Here is a 20,289-nt window from a genome sequence, read left to right as displayed (position 1 = left end):
CAGGCATTAAAGATAATTCTGACACCATTAACCAAGAGGTCTAGTAGACCTAAAGAAGTCATTGAATAAAATCAATGTAAATAAATTGAATATGGAACTAACTTGTTTCCTGTTATCTGCTTCCTATGAAATCCCCAGCAGTTTCAGTTCTCAGAAAGTTACAAATATTTTTACATTCACATTTGCATTGATTTTGATAGGAATTCATGCAGGAAAATTCCTCCCATGTCCACATTCTGAAGGAAAAACAGAGAAGACAGCCCGTACTTAGCTGGCCCATACCATATTTCATTATACATTTAAAAAATTTTTTTTGCTGGAGCTCTGAAGGCTTTCCAGGACCACGTAGCTCTTTCCCTTCTTGCACAGACCAGCTGGACCAACCTGGGAGCATTAGAGAGAAAAAGCCTATTATGATGCTGATGTAATTATTTTTTATGCCTTTGCATTTTTCAAAAGGTGTGTGTCTTGTTTAAGTTGATACTGATTTAGTTCCAATATACACTACTGAAGACTGTTTTAAAAGCTTTTTCAAAGTGCACATGTACATATATAAACAAAGAGAAAAATATATATAAACATAGAGAAAAAAATTTATAAACAGAGAGAAAAAAATATATAAACATACAGAAAAACATAGAGAAAAACAAGACCCTACCAGTTTGGGTTTTTTTGTTGTTGTTTTTGTGCATGTGTGTGTGTCTTTCCTACATCGTGCATCAAATGAAGTGCAGAAAAGTAACCTAAAACTTCAGGAGTAGATACCTCTGATTATGACATCACTGTGCTTTTTGGCACAGCACTTGACAGACATTTTTAAAGCTGTTGGAAAGGCAGCTTATTTTTGTTAAAATTCTACTGTATATCCAAAATCAGGAAACAAATATTCATATAAATGGCATATTCATACAAACAACCACAGCCACGATCCTCCTGCAGACTGGAAGGCACATTCAGATTTTTGCAACTCATGAAGGGAGAAATTCCCAAACCAATTCTACCAGTGGTGTCCAAAGCATTCTGAACAATCTTTTTTTTTTTTTCTTTTTTTCCTCTTTAATCTTCAGTGTAGTTTTAAGTACTTCTCACGGAGAACTTCAGAGATAGCCTATGGAAAAGCAGAGTCAGTGCCAAATCAGGCCTCAGAAATGGAATGGAAAATGGAGAAGTGTTATTTGTGTACCTTTTAAGATACTACAGCTTCTCAGGAGTATTGCTTCAGTCTGCAGGCCCCAGCTACTCAGCAGTAGGAAACAAACCAAAATTAAACTATTTATGAGGACTCTTGATACTAAGGAAGTATTTGTTCTTACTGTAAAAAAAAAAGGAAAGTAGGTTATGAGAGCAGATGGACAATATTTTGCATTGTAAAAACGGCTCCTGAGTCAGTGAATCCTGACTCAGGAGCCCATGTAGGCTGGTTGGAAAAATATAGGGATGCTTGGATGCAGTATCAGCTCAGATCTGACAGGACTTGTTAGTTTAGTGACAGCGATGTGGGAATGCAGTCATATAATTTCCAGTGCTAGCTGTAATCCAAGAAATAGCACATCTGCTTTCTGTGCCTCAGTCAGAATCTCTGACAATTACAAACCTGCTTCATCAAATGACAGGTGAGGTATTACCACACTCTGCTTCTTACGAAAAGGAGAACTTGCTGTTGCAAATGCCATTTATGCTTACTCACAAAGTAGTGTGGGTCCAACTCATTAGTTTTAAGCAATATGGATGGCTGCTAAATCTTCTTCTAAGTAAGTGAAATGAAGCACACAAAAGCAAACTGTGCCAGCACCTGTATCTAAGCAAAGAAGTGGTTCTAAACCACAGTACAAAGATATGAACTGTCTCTTAAGTAAGCAGTTTACATCTGTTGCAGCCAGAATGAAACTGCAGCTTCCATACTGACTTACAGGATCCATACTGACTGTTGCAGTCTCTCTCTCAGCTACTCCCCGACCCTGAGATAGGGGATGGGATCATCAACAAAGATATGGCATGAGACACTCAACTAACGAAAATATTTCTGGAGCATGAGCATTTCTGTGAGAAACACATAGAAAAGCCCCATAAGCTTGTCTAGCACTGATTTACCTTCATAATGCCTGCAAAAGTACCGTCTCTTATTTAATTATGTTGACAGTGTCAGAGGCAGACAGTGGTGGTACAGCAGCAGAAGTTGAATCTTTCCACCAGTATTCTGTTACATTTTGTTGCCATGTAGCAGATGGCATCCAAAGGGCAGTCTGACAATGACATCTGATATGAATTTATTTATGAAGCAAAGGTGTTGAATTGTTCATTGAATTCCTCCATGTGGAAAAAAACTGTACCCTCTGACATCAAAAATAGAAGTTGACTTTTATGGGGCACTAGTAGGCTTACATTAGAAACTCTTCTTTCACTCTCCATGTCTATTTACTCTTACTGAATATGGTATTTGGAGTCACAGAAACAGGACTGACACAAGCCTATATCTTAACTTTAACACAACTTAATTTGTAAGGTTACGTAAGTTTCTTAGCCAACCTACGATCATAGCCTGTACTACTCCATCTAAACTAAAAAAAGGAAGGTCTCACCTTTTCTCATATCATAATCTTTCACAATGAATACATCCTAAGATTACTCTTCATGACTAGTAAGCAAAATTTTCATTAGTTTTATAATAGACTACATGATGAGTGTACTCCATTTTTTGTTCTAACATAAAAGGATATGGGAAAAGAGATGTGGCTCTTAAAAGCATTATCATGTTCATTGTTTTTTTAAAACCATCATAGCTGCAAACACAAAATAGTGCCAGATATCATTATATCTAATGTTACCTGAAAAAGAAAATATCTTGATGGCCCTGAATTTTCATGTTATTACTCTTAAATTCATATAGCATACATTATTGCTACTGGCATTGTCCAGTTAAAACAGCAAATCAGCGAAATATTATTACTGATGGATTTGCACAACGAGCAATAGATTGGATCCTGAAGTATGGAAATGATGGAAATGCTGAGTACAATGACCAGTTGAGCCTCAAAACTGGTACATGATAGAACTGTTACACAGTACATTAAAAAAATAACCTTATTCTGGACTCCAGAGACTGTGAACAGCAGAAGAGGGGAACAGCATGCTGGAGGTGATGCATTTTGACTTGGAGAATGAGCAGTTATCCCAAGATGTTGATAGCATCTGGTGCATGCAACCTATGTGGCAGAATTCTGTAAGGAGTTCTACTAGTGTGATACAGAAAATTTGTTTTTATGCCACAATTTTGCTTTCAGGCAACCAATTTTAATTTTTTACACTATTGTTAACTACTATTGTGCTAAAACTGAATTACTGTTTTCTTCAAAATTAAAATGAAATAGACAATAACTAACTCCCAAATAGCATGCTCTTTTTTTTTTTTTCTTTTTTTCCAAATAATGACAGAACTGAGCAAAACTTCCTATTCCTTAGGCAAAATGAGTCACTTCTGCATTCTTCTCTTTGTGCGCACAGGGAGACCTATCTTATCGTCATTAATTCCTTCTATTTTTGACATGTTTGACTTTTAGATATAGGTATGGGAAAGTAACAAGAATTTGCAGTTTGAACCTCAGATGAGATTGTCTGTCTGTGGTACATAAGGCTGCTCCAAAAGCAATTCCTTCTATTTTATTATATATATTATATAATTTATCATATTATATCATATTATATATTATATAATTTATGATATAGCACCTGATGTCAGAGGCTGGTATTGGAAAAAGAGTGGTATAGCAATACAGTTTGAACATTCCCACCTATATTATCACATTTTCTTGCCCTGTGACAGATGACAGCGGAGGAGCAGTCTGACAATATGGCACCCCACACAGAAGCGTGTACAAAGCAAAAGCATGCCACTGAATTCCTCCATGCAGAAAAAATCACACCGACTGACATTCACTGATGCTTGCATGGGGCTATTGTGGCGAAACTGCAGGAGCTGGCACTTGGTCTTGCTGAGCTTCATACAACTGACGTCAACACATCAAGCCAGCCTATCCAGATCACTCTGTAGATCCTTTCTGTCTCAACCAGATGAATATTTCATCCCAACTTGGTGATATCTGCAAACTTTCTGAAGGTGCACTCAATCCCCTCATCCAGATCATCAATAAAAAAATTAAACGGAGCCAGCCCCAACACCGACTCCTAAAGGAATACCACTAACAACCATTTGCCAGCTGGGTTTAACTCCTTTCACCAACAGTATTTGGGCCCAGACATCCAATCAGTTTTTTACCCAGCAAAAGCTACACATGTGTATGCCAAGAGCTGTCAGCTTCTTAGGAGAATACTGTGGCTTTACCAAAATCTAGGTAGATTACACCTACAGCCTCTCCTTCATCCACCACGCAGGACACCTAGCCATAGAAGCAAATGAAGTTCATTAAGCAGGACATGTCTTTTGTGAACCCATGCTGGCTGGCCCTGATCCTACAATTGTACCTCACATACTGCATGATCACACTCAGGATGATCTGGCTCCATAACCAGACATATACCAAGATCAGGCTGACAGACATGCAGTTCCCTAGATTCTCTTTCCGACCCTTCCTGTAGAGGGGCGTCACATTGGAAAGTCTAATTCTAATATTCTGTTCTGTCTGTATTCTCTTCTGATATTCTTACCTGATATTACTGTAAGGGTAAGTATACAAGTAGGTTCATTTTCAGAACTTTTTGAAGTTATTTAATATGCAGGAATTCCCTGTCCCTTTTTCAGTGAAAGGGAATTAATATAATATCAATGCCTCCAATACAAACATAAGAGGCAAGTCATAAATACGATGGCAGATCAAGTGTCTCACCACCCTCATGGTAAAGACTTCCTAATATGTAGTCTAATTCTACCCTCTTCCAGTTCAAAGCTATTTAAACCCTTTGTTCTGTCACTATGTGCCCTTATAAAAAGTCCCTTCCCAGCTTTCCAACAGGCCCACTTCAGGTATTGGAAGGCTACTATAAGATCCCCCTGAAGCCTTCTCTTCTGCAGGCTCAACAGCCACAATTCTCTCAGCTTGTCTCCACAGCGGAGGTGCTCCAGCCCTCTGATCATCTTAACTGCTCTCCTTTGGACACGCTCCAACAGCCTGATGTCCTTCCTGTGTTGGGGGGCCCAAGAACTGGATGCAGTACTCCAGGTGTGGCCTCATGAGAGCAGAGTAGAGGGCAGAATCACCTCCCTCGGCCTGTTGGCCACACTGCTCTTGATTCAACTGAGCATACAATTGGCATTCTGGTTGCAAGCGCATGCTGTCAGCTCACGTTGAGTATTTCATCAACTGTCATCCCCAAATCCTTCTTCTCAGGGCTGCTTTCAAGCCATTCTCCACTCAGTCTGTATCTGTGCTTGGGATTGCCTCAACCCAAGTACAGGACGTTGCACTGAGCCCTGTTAAACTTCATGAGGTTGGCAGCCCACCCCTCAAGCCTTTCCAGGTCCCTCTGGATAGCATCTTCTTCCCTCTAAGGTGTCAACTGCACCATTCAGCTTGGTGTCACCTGCGAACTTGCTAAGGGTGCACTTGATCTCACTGTCCACGTCACCTACAAAGATCTTACATAGCAACAGTCCCAGCACCAATCTCTGAGGAAAGCCACCCATCACCGGTCTCCATTTGGACACTGAGCCACTGTCTGCAGCTGAGTGCAACCACTCAGCCAATTCCTTATCCAGCATGAGGTCTGTTCATCAAATTCTTTTTTTTCCAATTTAACAACAAGGATATCATGTGGGAGAGTGTTAAAAGCTTTGCACAAGGCCAGGAAGATGACATTTTTTGCTCTTCCTTCACCCACTGATGCAGTAACTCTATCATAAAAGGCCATCAAATTTGTCAGGCGTGATTGGCCCTTGGTGAAGCTGTATTGGTTACCACCAACCACCTCATCTTTGTTTCCCATGTGCCTTAGTAGGGTCTTCAGGAAGATCTGCTCCATGATCCTGCCAGGCAGAGAGGTGAGACTGACTGGCTTGTGGCTTCTCGCATCTTTTTTTCCCTTCTTGAAGATAGGGGTTATGTTTCCCCTTTTTCCCATCACTGAGAACTTCACCAGATTGCCATGACCTTTCATATATGATGGACAGCAGCTAGGCAACTTCATTTGCCAGTGGCAGGTTGCTGTTTCCTCCTGAATTATGAGGGAGTTTATACTGCCCCTCATCCCTATCTTACAGCTCAAGGGACTGAGTATGCTGAGGATGACTATTTGACAGCTAAACACAAAATGAAGAGTGCATTAATCACTTCTGTCTTTTTGATGGATAAGGAAACATTTCCCACCACATTCAATAAAGGTTAATGACTCCTCTCGACCTTCGCCTTGCTTTTAATATATGTGTAAAAAAAAAACAGTTTTTGTTACCTTAGACAATGTTAACCAGATTAATTCATAGCTCAGTTTTCTAATTTTCTCTTAGCATGTCCTAGCAACATCCTTGTACTTGTTCCCGAGCTGCAGGTCCCTCTTTCAAAGGCAGTGAACTACCTCTTTTTCCCCCCCTCTCAGTGAAAGTTACCTGTTCTGCCACTTTGGTTCTCTTTCCCCTCAGTTCACCTTATAGCACACAGGGATGGTTTGTTCCTATGCCTTTCAGGTTTCATTCACGAGGTACACCCAGCTGTCTGGACCCCTGTAGGACCATATCCCTATAGACTCTCTGAACCAGTGTCCTAAACAGTCCAAAGTACACCTCCAGAAGTCCAAGTTTTGCTCACCTGCTCCCATATTTCACCAAGAATTGAGAACTCAATCATTCCGTGGTCATTGTTTTTACTGCAAATGTCAGGCAAGCTGAAGTCCCCCAAAACAAGCTCTAGCAATGGCATGACTTTCTGCCAGCTGCTCACGGAATGCTTCATCTGTCTCTTAGTCCTTGTTAAGTGGTCTGTAACAGACTTCCAACAGGATATCAGCTTTGTTTCACCAGAGTCATGGCATTTCAGCCAAGATCCTCTCCTACTCACACTCACTTATATGTAAATAGTTGTGTTGCTGCAAAGCCCCCACCACACTACACGTATCCTGGTCTTAGGGAAAACTGCATTATCTTCTGAAAACAGATGCCTTTCAAATCATGTTTGTAATAAGGTAAGCATTTGAAGCATCACTCACATGCTTACAAAAACTATGAAGGATTACAAATAAACTACTGGAGTTATACGGAACAGCTAGTGGGAGCCTATGGACAAACTATCGGTTTCTACTGTAGGAATTCACACTGGGGAAGAGATTCCACAAATCTGCTGCATCTTTAGAGATCATAATCTGCCTGATTTTGCCAGACATTAATTCCCTCCAGTACATTAATTAGAGGAATTAGTTTATTAGTTACAGGTCTCCTACAGAGCCACGCATTACCGAAAAGGTTCATAACATAAAATAATATCTTACAATGTTGTGAGCCCCCTACCAAAAAAATAAGGTAACAATTATTTCACACAGCATTACAAAATATTTTCTTCCCTAACTTTTGTTTTGCATTAATCCTGATCAGCAGACATGCACCCACACAGCCACTTGCTAAATTTCCCCTGCACAGCAGATGGTGGAAAAAACTGGAAAGGGCAAAGCAAGAAAACATGCGTTGAGATAGGAACAAGTGAAGGAAGGGTGAAGATCCTATTGATGCAGTCACTCACCTCCTCCATGAGGTGAGTGATGCTCAGCTGGTCTATGAGCAGGAAGATAACAGTAGCTCCAGCCTTTTTCCATTTATCCCCATGTTGATTCTGGCTGTGGTATAACCCTCCCTCTGCTGGAGCTGGTCTCATCACCGCCCCCTTCCATCTTGCCCATTGCTTGTTTACTTGGTGAGGACTGGGGCAGAGTGCAAAACACAGGAGGCCTCACCACTGAGCAGCAGTGCCCAGCAGCAAAGAAAATGTGTTACTCATACTCTACTACTCAAAATCCCAGATAGACACCACCTCAGCTGCTGCAGAAAGTTAACTCCACCCTTACCAGGTCAAATACTCTTGCTCATGTATAATTTAAAGTCATTTTTTCACCAATTTATGATTAAGCTTCTGCTTGAAATCTTGCTTGTAGCACAGTAATGACTTTCCAAAAGCCATTTCCCATAGATTGTGCTCTACTTTTGGATGGTTTTAGGAAAACAGCTGCGCCACTGAAAGACATTCAAGGTTTTTTAATTCTTTGCCTTGTTCTAACGCAAAGGCAATGCCAATTCAGAAAAGTATCTGCACTGTAGCAATCAAACCAAAAGAAGGGACCCTTTTAACCGGTATGAAACATGAGGCTTTTGCCCTTTGGCAGCTCCGTTTAACATAATGAATCAGAAGGAGAGCCAGTACTTACTCGCAGCGCCTCTTTCTTACAATAAGCGGGCCCAACACTGCAGCAATCATTTACTACAACGAAGCAGGAAACAGAACTTGCCTCCCGCCAGCGCTGCCCATCACGGGACACAGCACCGTCACGCAGTGACCATGGCCAAAAGAGAAGGTGTGGCTGCGGGTGCCTGTGGTACCGCTTGGTGTCAGGGAGCAGCGCGTCCTGGAGAAAGCTGTTGCTCTGCGGCGGGAGCTGACTCCCGGCTACGTGGAGCCTTGGAGTGGGGCTTTTTTTCAGCTCTCTGCATAGAGCCCGTGTAGTCTCTTCCGCACCAGCAGCTGCTGCAAAGCTAGTAAATACCGTATTTCTGACCAAAATATATTTTTGATTGAAATACAGCACGAAGACCCGATACAGTTTCAAATACGAACCGTTTTTCTCCTCCAAAAGCAATTTTCTCACCAAAACACAAAAGCACCGAAATAGATTGAATTTCGATGCTGACAATCAGTGGGTCTATTCCTTTTCTCCCAAGAGATGACCACACTTGCCGCCCTTTGCTTTCCCACTCGCGCTGCTGAGCAGCCCCACGTTCACATCACGCCACGGGACGCAGCGACCCGCACTTTGGGGCATCGCTGGTCCCACACCGCGCACCCTCTTCGACGGACGGTCTGGCGGGCCGAGGGCCGGAATTGCCCCGAGGGAGGGGGCAGAGAGCCGACAGTTCGTTGAGGAAGTGGCCGCGGCTGCGAGAGAAAACGAGGAAGCGGCGGCTCCCGCAACGCCTAGCTGGGGTACAGCTCCACTCTTGGCGGAGCCGCGCCGCCCCGCTTGCTCCGGAGAGCGGCAGGAGCCGCCGGTGGGCGGCAGTAGGCAGTGAGCGGAGGAGCCTTGGCAGTGGTGAGTGGGGGCCACGCCGGGCGGGGGCCGCACTTGCTAGAAGCGAGCAGGGTGGGCCGGGGTCTGGCAGCCGCCTCCAGCAAGGAGAGCGGGGCGCAGGGAGCAGCAAAGCGGCGGGGCTCGTCCCGGGAAAGGAGTGGCTGGCTGTACGCGGAGAGCGGCGAGCAAATGCACCAATCTGAAAGCAAGCTGGAACGTTCCGTCCTTCTGTAATAATATAATTAGCCCGGCATTTGAGGAACTAGAATATGGAACTTAAATACAGAAAATATATAGATTTACTTATGTTTTGATGCGTTGTGGTAGTATTTTTTAACAGAGCAAAATTTACGCCAAAGTAAGCGATTATCTGGCTTTCGAATGGTGCATAATACATCAAAGATTTGACACCTGGGAAAGTGGCTTTAAAAAAGGGCTTATTTCTTATCAAACTTCTGATTTTGTTTTTGACAAAACAACGATAGAGAATTGATAGAAGTGTTGAAAGTCAAGTACTAAGGATGTGATGGCTGACTTACTGCTGATCATTTCAGTGTTGGCCAGTGTTTTCTTCTTTAGCTCTGTACTACATGCACTTTGTGCTAGGGTTCATCAGGTTCGGGTGTGAAGTGATGCTGCTCTGGGCAGAGTTGAACACTGACCCCACCGGAGGTGGTAGAGTCACAGGTTGGTCAGATTACACAAAGTATTGCAGAGTAATTCCATTCTAAAACAAAATTATTCCTTCTATGGGAATGAACTGCTTGTAACTTTTGTGATGTTCTTTTCTGTTGGGCTTCTTTCATGCTCCTTTTATCCAAGCAAGTTTAGATTTCTTGATTCTTTGGTCTGAATCTGCAACTTAATCTGCAGGCACAGCTATCTGGTACGAGTGAATATCAGAGCCTCTAAAACTGTGCACTGCTACATGCTTGGACGCCATAAGCTGAAGCAGAATACGTTGAGGCAGCCTAGTTAGAGGAACTGTGACTTTTTTTCATCCCTCTTTTGAACATTCAGTGATAGAGACAAATAAGGAAGTTTGAATGTTGTATATTTCTGACAGTTTTCCTGTGGGGGAGAAATGTGGGGGAGAAATGTAATAGTTTGGTAAAGACCTTGAACTAAAAGGTTTGGAATCACCGAACGTGCCCAAAAATGTGAGTAATTGCTTCAGATTTCAAATGTACGTGAAATAATTGCAAAACCCCATAAAAAATACTGTTGAAGTGTTCTAGGTTTGCTGCCTTTGGAAAGTATTAAGTTCATAAAATCAGTGGCGAATGGTGATTCTCTTCCATTTTCATGTTACGAACCTAAAAGAAGAGCAGAATTAGATCAGAAGTTGCAGCTAGACAAAATCAGAAATTTGATTTTAGAAGGAGCTAGCAGGTTATGTTGAAAAGTGAACTGCATTTTAGAACATGGATGGTACAATTAAAAGCTGGATTTAAGCACCCTTGAAGATAGTAATAACAAAAAATATAACATAGACATGTTACTGTAGACTTCCATCTTTTTTTTTTTTTTGCATGATGACAGAGACATGAGCAGAAGTCACTACTGAAGTGTACATTGTGTACAGAGTTCATGCGATTGCAATCATAGTTTTTTTTTAATGATAAATGTTGATTCTTTTTTCATGCTTTTTCATTATGCAATATTTATCAAAAGAACAGTAAATTGTCTGGCATTCCTAGTTAGAATGTTATGACTGTCAGCAGTTGTGTTTGTGTCTGCATCCATGGAAGAAAGATCCTAGATCTTGTTGTCCATTTTTTTTAGCTTTACAGACTCTTGAATCAGTGGTTCAGTATCTATTTTGTGCACAGCAGTTGCATGTTTAGCTCCAGGATAAAATGGCTGAAAAGGGGAACATGTATGGTTTTGTATCGTAATCACAAGGAATGCAATGCATATCTCTGCATTGAGTGAGTAACAATTACAGAAAGATCCTTCCAGTGAGCTAATTAAAATTGTTTCTTTTGTACTTCAAGATGATTGTGTACTTGTGTGAGCTTCCGCATTAGGGTGAATGTACTTGTGCCATTCAGCCTGTGCACGTCTTCAGTCTGAGCACAGTGGTCCTCCTTAAAAGCTCAAGATAGTCTTGTGAACATGAGAAATGCATGAGAGTGAAAAATTCTCACATTGCAAGCATTTGCAGGATCATCTTATTTATTAATTTGGGGAAAATACCGTATTACAGGGAAACACCTTTGTTTTGCTTACATTTGACAAAATAAGAATCTTGGAGGTGGAGGTGATGGTAGCTTGTTTTCTAACATTTTAGTTGTCATTTCTGGGAATGTTTTAATAGGGAAATGTTCCTAATATTTGCAACAAAAGAGTGGAATACTAGGAAAGGATAATTGGTACTTATTAACATTTGATATCTGCCTTAGAGAAGTAAAATAAAAGTATGTACCTTTATCTTTACATTCCAAAGCCAAGATTAGTTCAGAATTTCCTGTCTCTGTATGTACAATGACAAAGTGACTACTTCTTTAAATGAGTTTGTTGAAAGGAAAGAAAGGAGAGAATATTTTAAGACCAGTTGGGTCTCTATCTTGTAAGGACTCCTTCTTATCTGCCCTCTCTCTGTACCATGTAACAGAGCAACTTCAAATTTAATATGACTAAGAACTTAAATAGCCAGTATGCAGAAATGTAGTAGAGTATTACCTTGTGTGGTTTCTCTGCTTGTTTGTAACTTGCTGATGATGGAATGTTTTGTTAATTTGAACAGTGAGGACTACCCTGCCTTTCCTCCTGCTTTGCCCTGATTTGCTCTGGGACAATGTTCTTCAGAAAAAGGATGGAATGCTAGGTGTCTTGAATGAGTAACTCCTAATATGTGCAACAGCTTCTCTACCTTCCAAAATGCAAAGAGATGATACAAGGAATCTTTCAGAGTAGATTCTCAGTAGAGGTAAACTCATAAGTGCTGAAAGCTTTTGTAAAGAAAGTAGGACTGAAGTACTGTATATAAATTCATCCTTGTAAATCCATGGAGTAAATCCTAGGCTGAAGATAGAGCTGCAGTTGTAAGAATCACAGCTGTGCTTGGACATGCAGAGAATATGTGCAAAGAAAATGGGTGTAAAATTATCTAAATATCTTTTACGTTGTAAATTAAATAAAAACAGAGCTTGTCTATTTATTAAATAAATACTTTAAAATTATTGTGTTAAGCAACAGACTCATTAAAATGAGAGAAAGATCTAGGGCTTGTCACTGAATACATCAGCCACAATTGCGCTACACCCACCGCCCTAGATAGTCTTTTTCTTATTTCTTTCCCTTTCTTTGGACAAGATAATGAACTAGTGGGAAAATAAAAATGTATACACGTTTTTTTAAGCCCACAGCCTGTAGAACACAGAAAAGCCAGTGCATTTTCTTTTAGTTAAAGCTGGGGTATCTGAGTGCAAAATTAAGACTGTGAGATGCCGGAGGTAGAGTGATAAAATGGGTGCTGCTGCTGATCACTGAGTGTGATGTACTGCTTTTAAAAATAGTAGTTCAGATTTCAGAATTGGCTCTACAAATTTCAGAGGAGTTAACCTTAGCTTAAAATAGTGTCTTTTTTTTTTTTTTTTTTTTTTAGAAACTTTTTCTTGATGTTTGGTAGGGCTGAATGAAAAGTTAGTTTCTTTATTTGGGGCTGGAAATTTGCTGTAAAAGACTTCTTTTCAAGCTCTTCAAAAAATCTGGTACAGGAAAATACTAACTGAAAAACACTTTCTGATATTTTGTTTGGAAAGAACTTAGAAAAGCAACATATTAAGTGTTTGAAACGTGTTCATGGGTAAGTTCCATCTCCAGGAAACAGCCCAAATTTGGTAAATTGAATCAAGACAACCAGTGCACTGTGTGTAAAAGCAAAAATGGCTTTTGCAAGGTGAAGGTCTCCAATATCTGAAACATTAAGAATATAAGTAAAGAAAGCAACATTAGTGCAACCAATCTCTGACATAGAGTGTTAGAGTTTACATCTGCTTTTCAAACAGTACATATGATTTTCATGATGTTTTGTTCAGAAGTTGGTAAAGCCAAGTATATGTTTAAATAAGGATTATATATGGAAATTGGATTTCAATTCCCTTTTATCCAATTAATTCCCTTTTGAATTGGGGAATCATTGTGCAAACTTCTGAGTATTATGTTTTATTTAAACCAATGCACTTAAAGAGGAAGAACACTGTTATGACCAATTCTTGTCATGTGCACATCAGGACAGCCCCAGAACCAAAGTGAACAGCGAGGCAGGTGACAGTGGGTGAATATTTTGTCTTCAGGTTTCGCAAAGAAACCACCTGCTGCTTCGAGTTAGCTGAACTGGCTCCATCCAGTGAGCATAACAAAGGTTGAGCTGGTGCAACAGGGTCTCCTGTGCGCAGAAGAAGGGGAAGAGTGCGCTCAAATCCACTGAAGCCTTCGTTCTGGAAAGGATGCAGTGTTTTGGTAGCCTGTTGTAGTAAACACCAATCTGAACTAGTTGGCAGTGTAACCATTGACAGTGCACGTCACAAATGAAGAAGCCTGACTACAAATGTGTTAATTTTCCCAGCTTGGGAAAACGAGGGAAGTACTGCAGGTTGGCCCAAGTGCATTTTCTCTGCTCAGAGCGATAAACATGTCTTGAAGAGTATTTCACTAGTTCAGGTGCTGCATACCATGTCTCAAACTTTATTGTGAGAAGCAAGGTGGCAGTTCTTTCAAGTGATTGTTCACTAACTAAAAGGGATTCCTGCCCCTTAGGAGACTGGATTGCTTGTTCACTGACATGATAATTGGTAGCAGGTGCAATTTTCTACATAGTTTCCCTTTCTAGCCTCACTGCTGGTGGAAGCTATTTTTGGAAAGCCTTTCCTTTGATCTAGGTCCAAGTTAGAAAATTATTTTGTTTAAGAAACCAATCTTTAATGTTAATAGTCAAGCTGTGTAAGCTAGTATCAGATCATTCCTCCTTCTCCCCCTCAAAAAGAAAGAGGAGAGAGGAAGAAGGAAGAGAGGATAAAGGAGGGGAGGGGAGAGGAGACATTTCTTTTGTTCTGTTTTCTTTTTAATAATGACTTCCTTCTGGAAATGATGTTTTTCTTCAGATGTTTTTCTTCTTGTTTATCAGTTGCTGCTAAAAAAAATCCCAAGAAATCTAAACTAAGTCAGGGATTATGCAGATAAAACACGCTGAAAACCTCATCTTTCTGGAAGAAACCAATCTTGTTCTGTTACATTGGTAAAACAAATCCACAATACCAACAGCTCTGTGACCAGGACTGCAGTTCTTTATTTTTTTTTCTTTTTTTCTTTTTTTTTTTTTTTAACCTTCTTGTTTTGTTTAAATACTGTTATTGGTAAAATGTTCTGGTAGATCTGCTTCTTTTGGTGAGTTTATGAAAAACAACCGATAGTAGCAGATCTTGAAAAAAGATCTTGGAGTCATTTTTAGAGAAAGTTTTGTGACATCTTGACATGTCTTGGTTTTACTTTGCTTTCTTTTTCATAACTGTTCTGCTGCAGCAGTCTCTCTCTGTAGCAGTCTTCCATAAAAATACTGTATTCCATCTGGAAATTTGCTATGCTGACATCCTTAATGTCACTAAGATTGAACCTGAAAACAGTCAGGCCACTGGTCCTGCATTCCAGTTATTTTTACAGTTCTTGCAAGTAGACTGGTATTTTTGTTTTATGTGTTCTCACTGACTTTCTAAGTTCATTTTAAAGCCCTATCTAGAAGCAGTAGTAGCCGCCATGGTATATAAAAAGGTTTTATGTTTTGCTTTTCTACAGATGCTTTAAATGAGGATCTTCATGTATTAAAGTTAACTCAGCTTGGTTTATCCTGAAGTATTCAGAAATAGCTTTTGGCTCCCCAGACAGGCTTTTTTAAACTGCATTCCTGCCCAGGCTTTTCTTGTCAGCACTGGGAAGGGAGAGGTATCCCTGTACCCCGTTGTGTAGGGCCCGCAACACCTGGGCAGCCAGACATCAGAGACAGGAGCAGTGGAAGTGGTTGCTTCAGCTCAGCGCCCAGAAATGCTGCACTCCACAGAGCACAAGCCCATGGGCCTGCTTAAACCTGCACAACTTGTGTGTATGGCCATAGAAGCCCTGGACAAAATGCCTGGGACAGCACCTGTGACTGCAGACAAGCTCTGAGGTCATGGGCATCACATTCAATTTCTTGTGAAATCTCAGTGGTCTCAGGGCCAGCTGATAGACGTTGCCCAGCCAGGAAGGCAAGCACTCAAAAAGTGGAAAGCTTGCCTCTTTGGACACTGTTATCTTCTTGGCAACCATGTCATCTTCAGGCCTGTTGAGTGCTCTGCACTGGGAACCTCTTCAGCCCCTGGAGGGCCCTGGTTCACCCCCTGCAAGGGCTGCCAGGGTAGGAGGACTCACTCCTGGGAAAGTCAGAGGGAGATCACTTGAGATGACAGAGTGGAATAAATTGAGTAGCAAAGCATTAGCATTATTGTATGCATTTTGATACACTGGGTAACCACAGTCCTGTGGACAGCAAAAAATATGCAGTTGTGCTTTGTATTTTGATAAAGGAATTTGAAAACAGGCTTTGCCAAAATAATCATCTTTTTTTTTTTTTTTTTTTTTTTTTTTATTTGCAGCTCCATTTCCAGACAGCATCATATTTCAGTCATACATTATCTACACATTTTCAAATGGAATGTGTAGAGTTGCAATTAGACATTCAGCTCAAAAATCTGATTGTGTCTCTCAATGAGATCTTTATAAGCCCTGTGTTACCTGAAGGAAATATCCCTTGCTTCACAGTCGCTCAGTCATGTCACTGCTTCCGGGTGGTATATACATATGTGAACAGCTGTTTTCAAGGGTGAAGTGCAGGGAGGGTAAAATTTCTTCACAGGTCTCTGACACACACCTCAAGAGCTAACAAAGAATGGCAGCCACTGCCATCAAACCAGGCTGATGCATTAGTTTCACAAAAATGAGGTCAAACTAGCTTTATGGTTCTGTTGCTCTCTCTTTTTTTTAACCAAAAAAAATACGTAAGGAGTAAGATCTGTTGCTTATATTCATTAGCATACAAGAGTTGTTCCAAAAGTAATGCCTGCTATTTTATTGTGTTGTTAAGCACATTAATGAAGACACTGTCAAAACTGCATACTGACATGTATGGGGCATTAACCTCCTCCATTCCCATGCAACGTATGGCAGGAAAGGTGATGTCGGAGTAAATGGTATTGACACTCAAGTGTGCATCAGGGATAAGTGTGCCGTTGAATTCCTCCATGTAGAAATAATAGCACTCCTTTACATCCATTGATGCTTGCTGAATGTTTACAGAAACCAAACAGTGAATGTGAGTGTAGTGATGTGGTGGGTGGTTCGTTTCAACAGTGGCGGCAGTGGCACTGGTTCACCTCCTCTGGTGCATATTTTTGCAATCACCACATGTAGGCTTTTGTTCACTGCTGCTGAAAATGTTTTGCTAATGGTGGTGACTGTTTGGGAAAACGGTGTTTTTAGCTGAGAATTTGCTCTATCAAATAGTGTTATTGTGCTCTTTGTACATGTTGTTTCCATGGAAGTACATAGGGGACACTACTTTTGGAGTGCCCAAGACAGTACTTCTTTATTCATCTCAGGCAAGCCGATCTGCTGGGCACCCATTCTCTAGAGGAAGAGCTGCCATGTACAAGGCCTGCCTCGGCAATCTGTTTCAGTTCCTAGCCACTCTTACAGCATGGAGGTTTCCTAATGGTAGGAAGAAACATTCTGTGTTTTTGCCTCATCTCAGTGGATAGAAGAAGTAGCTTAGCTCCATTGTCTTTACATTCTCTCTTCAGATATCTTTACACCTTGATGAGATCTGCCCTAAGCCTTCTCTCAGCTGAACAGCCCGAGCTCTCTCTGCATCCTACCTATGGGAAGATGCTCCAGCCTCTTCCTCATTTTAGAGGTATTCCAATGGACTTTTGACATTATGTCCATCGCTACCTTCTACTGAGGAGCCCAGAACTTCACACAGTACTCCAGCAGGGTGCTTAACAGTGCTGAGAAGAGAAAACAGCTCCCTCCTCAAGCGGCTGGTGGTATTTTTCTTTAGGAGTTCTAGAGTCACTTTGCTGGGTCATGCTTATTTTGTTGTCCACCACAAGTTTAAGGTTATTTTCTTCTGCTTTCCAGGCTGACAGTTCTCAGTGTATATTTGTGTTTGGCACTATTCCTCCCCACGTGCAAGTCCTTGAATTTTTCCCTGTTCAGATAAGTCAAATTCCTTTCAGCTGTTCAGATAAACCAAACTCCTCTCAGCTCAGCTCTCCACCCTTTTCAGTGTCACCGTGAATGGCACCCTCTGTTTTATCTGCTACAGCTTGTGGTTTAGTATTATGTGTGAACTTGTAGCCTCATTGTCCCTCTCATTAATGCAGATGTTGGATAGTACTGGCTCCTGTATGGGTCCTGGAGATACCAGTAAGAACATCCAACTGGGACACGTGTCAGTGATTACAAACCTCTGGCCCTGCAATGAGTTACTGAAATAATGCATTTAATTGAATGGAAGTCGTCTTAATCTTCTGTTGGTGCAAATGTAATTGCTGCTTTAGATGGTATTGTAGAATGGCTGTTTGTGGTGACTGCTGTCCTCTCCCCCCTCTTACCTTACAGGTTTCTTTTGCAATAAATAAACAAAGAGATGTATTGATAGATAATTTAGACTGAGAACATGGCTGTCTAAAATGTAGAGATTTAAAAGGCAAAGCAGAGGGAAATTTTATCAACAAAAATGCTGAAAATGTTAAGTTGAATGTAGAAAGTGATCTTAAGTTAGTAATTTTTGGATGCAAACCACAAGAGTTAATAAATAAGCTGTATACAAATCTGTTTTGTAGGATTGTAGTAGTTCTGTAGCTGGTATGTCTCCCTTCTTCAGGAAGAAGAGAAAATCAGAAGATCTGCAAAACATTTGGCTCAGTCTTGATTGCACTGTCTATGCTTCTCTGCATTTTTTTCTATACTGTGGGATTCTTGTTCAGTTGACTTGTGTGCTCCCCTCACTGCAATTATCTTGTGTACTCAGAGTAGTAAAGGTATTTCTCACCTGTGTCTTGCCCCATGTGCAAGAAATTCTAGATTGGCCACAGTTTGCTAATGATCCATCTATGAACTGAGCAGGCCACAGCCATGCTTGCAGCAAGGCTGCCAGGGAAGATGGCAGCCTGAACATCCTGTGACAAAGGGTTCTTTTTTAGGATGCCAACTCCTCAGTTGCAGTGTTGCACCAGGGACCCTCCCTTCTTACAAGGTTTTCCATAAAGTTCTCTCCCCCACTTTCACATGACTTGGTTGTGCACTTCAGCCAGCTGCAAGCTGAGTGATCTTGACATATACTTGCATTTTTTTTAATGCTGATTCCATGGACTTCTGCTTCGTTTCCCTAAAATCCTGCCATTTATTTTAATTGTGAAGGGTGTACTGCTTCTGCAGCTAGATCCTGCACAGCAACTGAAACAGCAGCTGAGCTTCTCATTCTTTTGTCAGCCTTTATTCAGCCCTTATTCAAAATAATGAAGATGGAAAGACAGAGTAACAGTAATATGAATAAAACTGATATCTATTTTCTACATGAATGTTCTCAGTTGTTGTACTTTGTATACACACATTTTTATTAGTGTACATACACTGGAAAAAGAATATTAGATATGCAGTGGTCTTGTAAAGACAGAAAAACAGTAGTCTTTTCCTATAGGACAGTACCCCCTAGCTGTCCAGGCAGTGTTAATGTGTCTTAGGGTTTAATAAAAATAAGTTTCCCGGATGACAGAGTCAAATATTGAGGTAACTCAAGGGAACACAGGAGACAAGAACAGTACTCCTGTAGGTAGAGATCTGTAGAGACACTGTGCATGTTTTTCAGAATTACATAATTGTAAGAGATTTTTTTAACTGTTAAATTAAGAATAAAAGAATTTAAGCTATCGTCTTCACTACTCTTCAGAGATAATGAACTTCATTCTTTTCTGCATTTTCATTGTCAGTGTTCCTTTGTATTATTACAATATAAGCAATTAGAAATGAAAGCTGTTCAAGGTGACACTATCACATTAATTATTTTTAGTGATAATCATGTTTCCTTTTTTCTTTTCAGGCATTAAACATTAACTGACTACTTGGAAAAAAAAATAATAATCATGGCTTCCAACATGGCTAGCCCTGCTAACCATCTGCCATACTTCTTTGGCAATATTACACGCGAGGAAGCTGAGGAGTATCTGATGCAAGGAGGAATGAGTGATGGACTATACCTGCTTCGCCAAAGCCGGAATTACCTAGGGGGCTTTGCCTTATCCTTGGCCTATGGAAGGAAGGTTCATCATTACACAATTGAGAGGGAGTTGAGTGGGACATATGCTATTGCAGGAGGCAAATCACATGCAAGTCCTGCTGAACTCATTAACTATCATTCAGAGGAAGCAGATGGCCTTATCTGTCTACTGAGAAGATCTTTCAATCGACCACCAGGCGTTGAGCCCAAAACAGGGCCTTTTGAAGATTTGAAAGAGAACCTCATCAGAGAGTATGTCAAACAAACATGGAATCTGCAGGTAAATCCAGGTGAATTTGCCATAAAGTGGACTTCAGGGCAACCTAAAGCTTCCTCACTAAGGGAGTATAGGGGCAAGTGCTAATCTCTGCTCTCTGATAACAGCAGCAGGACCCACCAAGGGAACAGCATGGAGCTGCATCAGGGGAGGGTCTGGTTGGGTGCTGAAAAAAGGCTCTTCACCAGAGGTGATAGGGCACTGGAGCAGGCCCCTGAGAACAGAGGTCATGGCACCAAGCTGCCAAATCTTGAGCAGTGTTTGGACAACACTCTCAGAGATACAGTTCGACATCTCAGGGTCGTTAAATATGTTTAGCTATGTTGGACCGTCTTTTCAGTTGAGATACTGGTGTATTAAGTTACTCATTTCTTTCTCAGAATAAAGGAAAAATCTTTTAATGTCAATGTAGCAACTACTATTTTTCATCACATAAAACAAATATGTGCATGTTTTAGGTGTCCCAAAAGCAATACAATACAGA

General features: G+C 40.9%; 1 protein-coding gene and 1 long non-coding RNA gene across 5 annotated transcripts in view; one reads left to right on the top strand and one right to left on the bottom strand.

The window, feature by feature from the left end:
• Nucleotides 1-735: 735 nt before the first annotated feature.
• Nucleotides 736-8,430, bottom strand: LOC125686841 (uncharacterized). Its single transcript, XR_007373912.1, has 3 exons — nt 8,356-8,430; nt 1,184-1,312; nt 736-1,108 (listed from the first exon to the last, which is right to left on the bottom strand). It is a non-coding gene; the product is annotated as an uncharacterized LOC125686841 (long non-coding RNA).
• A 644-nt stretch (nt 8,431-9,074) lies between these two features.
• The window catches only part of SYK (spleen associated tyrosine kinase), a 44,544-nt gene continuing 33,329 nt past the window's right edge, over nt 9,075-20,289 (top strand). For 2 of the 4 annotated variants that reach the window (XM_048931715.1, XM_048931711.1), the window contains exons 1-2: nt 9,075-9,234; nt 19,352-19,808. In XM_048931715.1, the coding sequence (XP_048787672.1) occupies nt 19,395-19,808 (414 nt within the window). In that variant the 5' untranslated portion in view covers nt 9,075-9,234; nt 19,352-19,394. Of the gene's footprint in view, nt 9,235-10,265; nt 10,374-17,072; nt 17,162-19,351; nt 19,809-20,289 lie in introns of those variants that run through there. The other 2 variants (XM_048931713.1, XM_048931714.1) reach the window with 2 other exon arrangements.

Source organism: Lagopus muta, chromosome Z (genome assembly GCF_023343835.1).
Source record: "Lagopus muta isolate bLagMut1 chromosome Z, bLagMut1 primary, whole genome shotgun sequence".
NCBI classification, from domain to species: domain Eukaryota; kingdom Metazoa; phylum Chordata; class Aves; order Galliformes; family Phasianidae; genus Lagopus; species Lagopus muta.
This window is presented reverse-complemented; position numbering and strand designations above follow the sequence as displayed.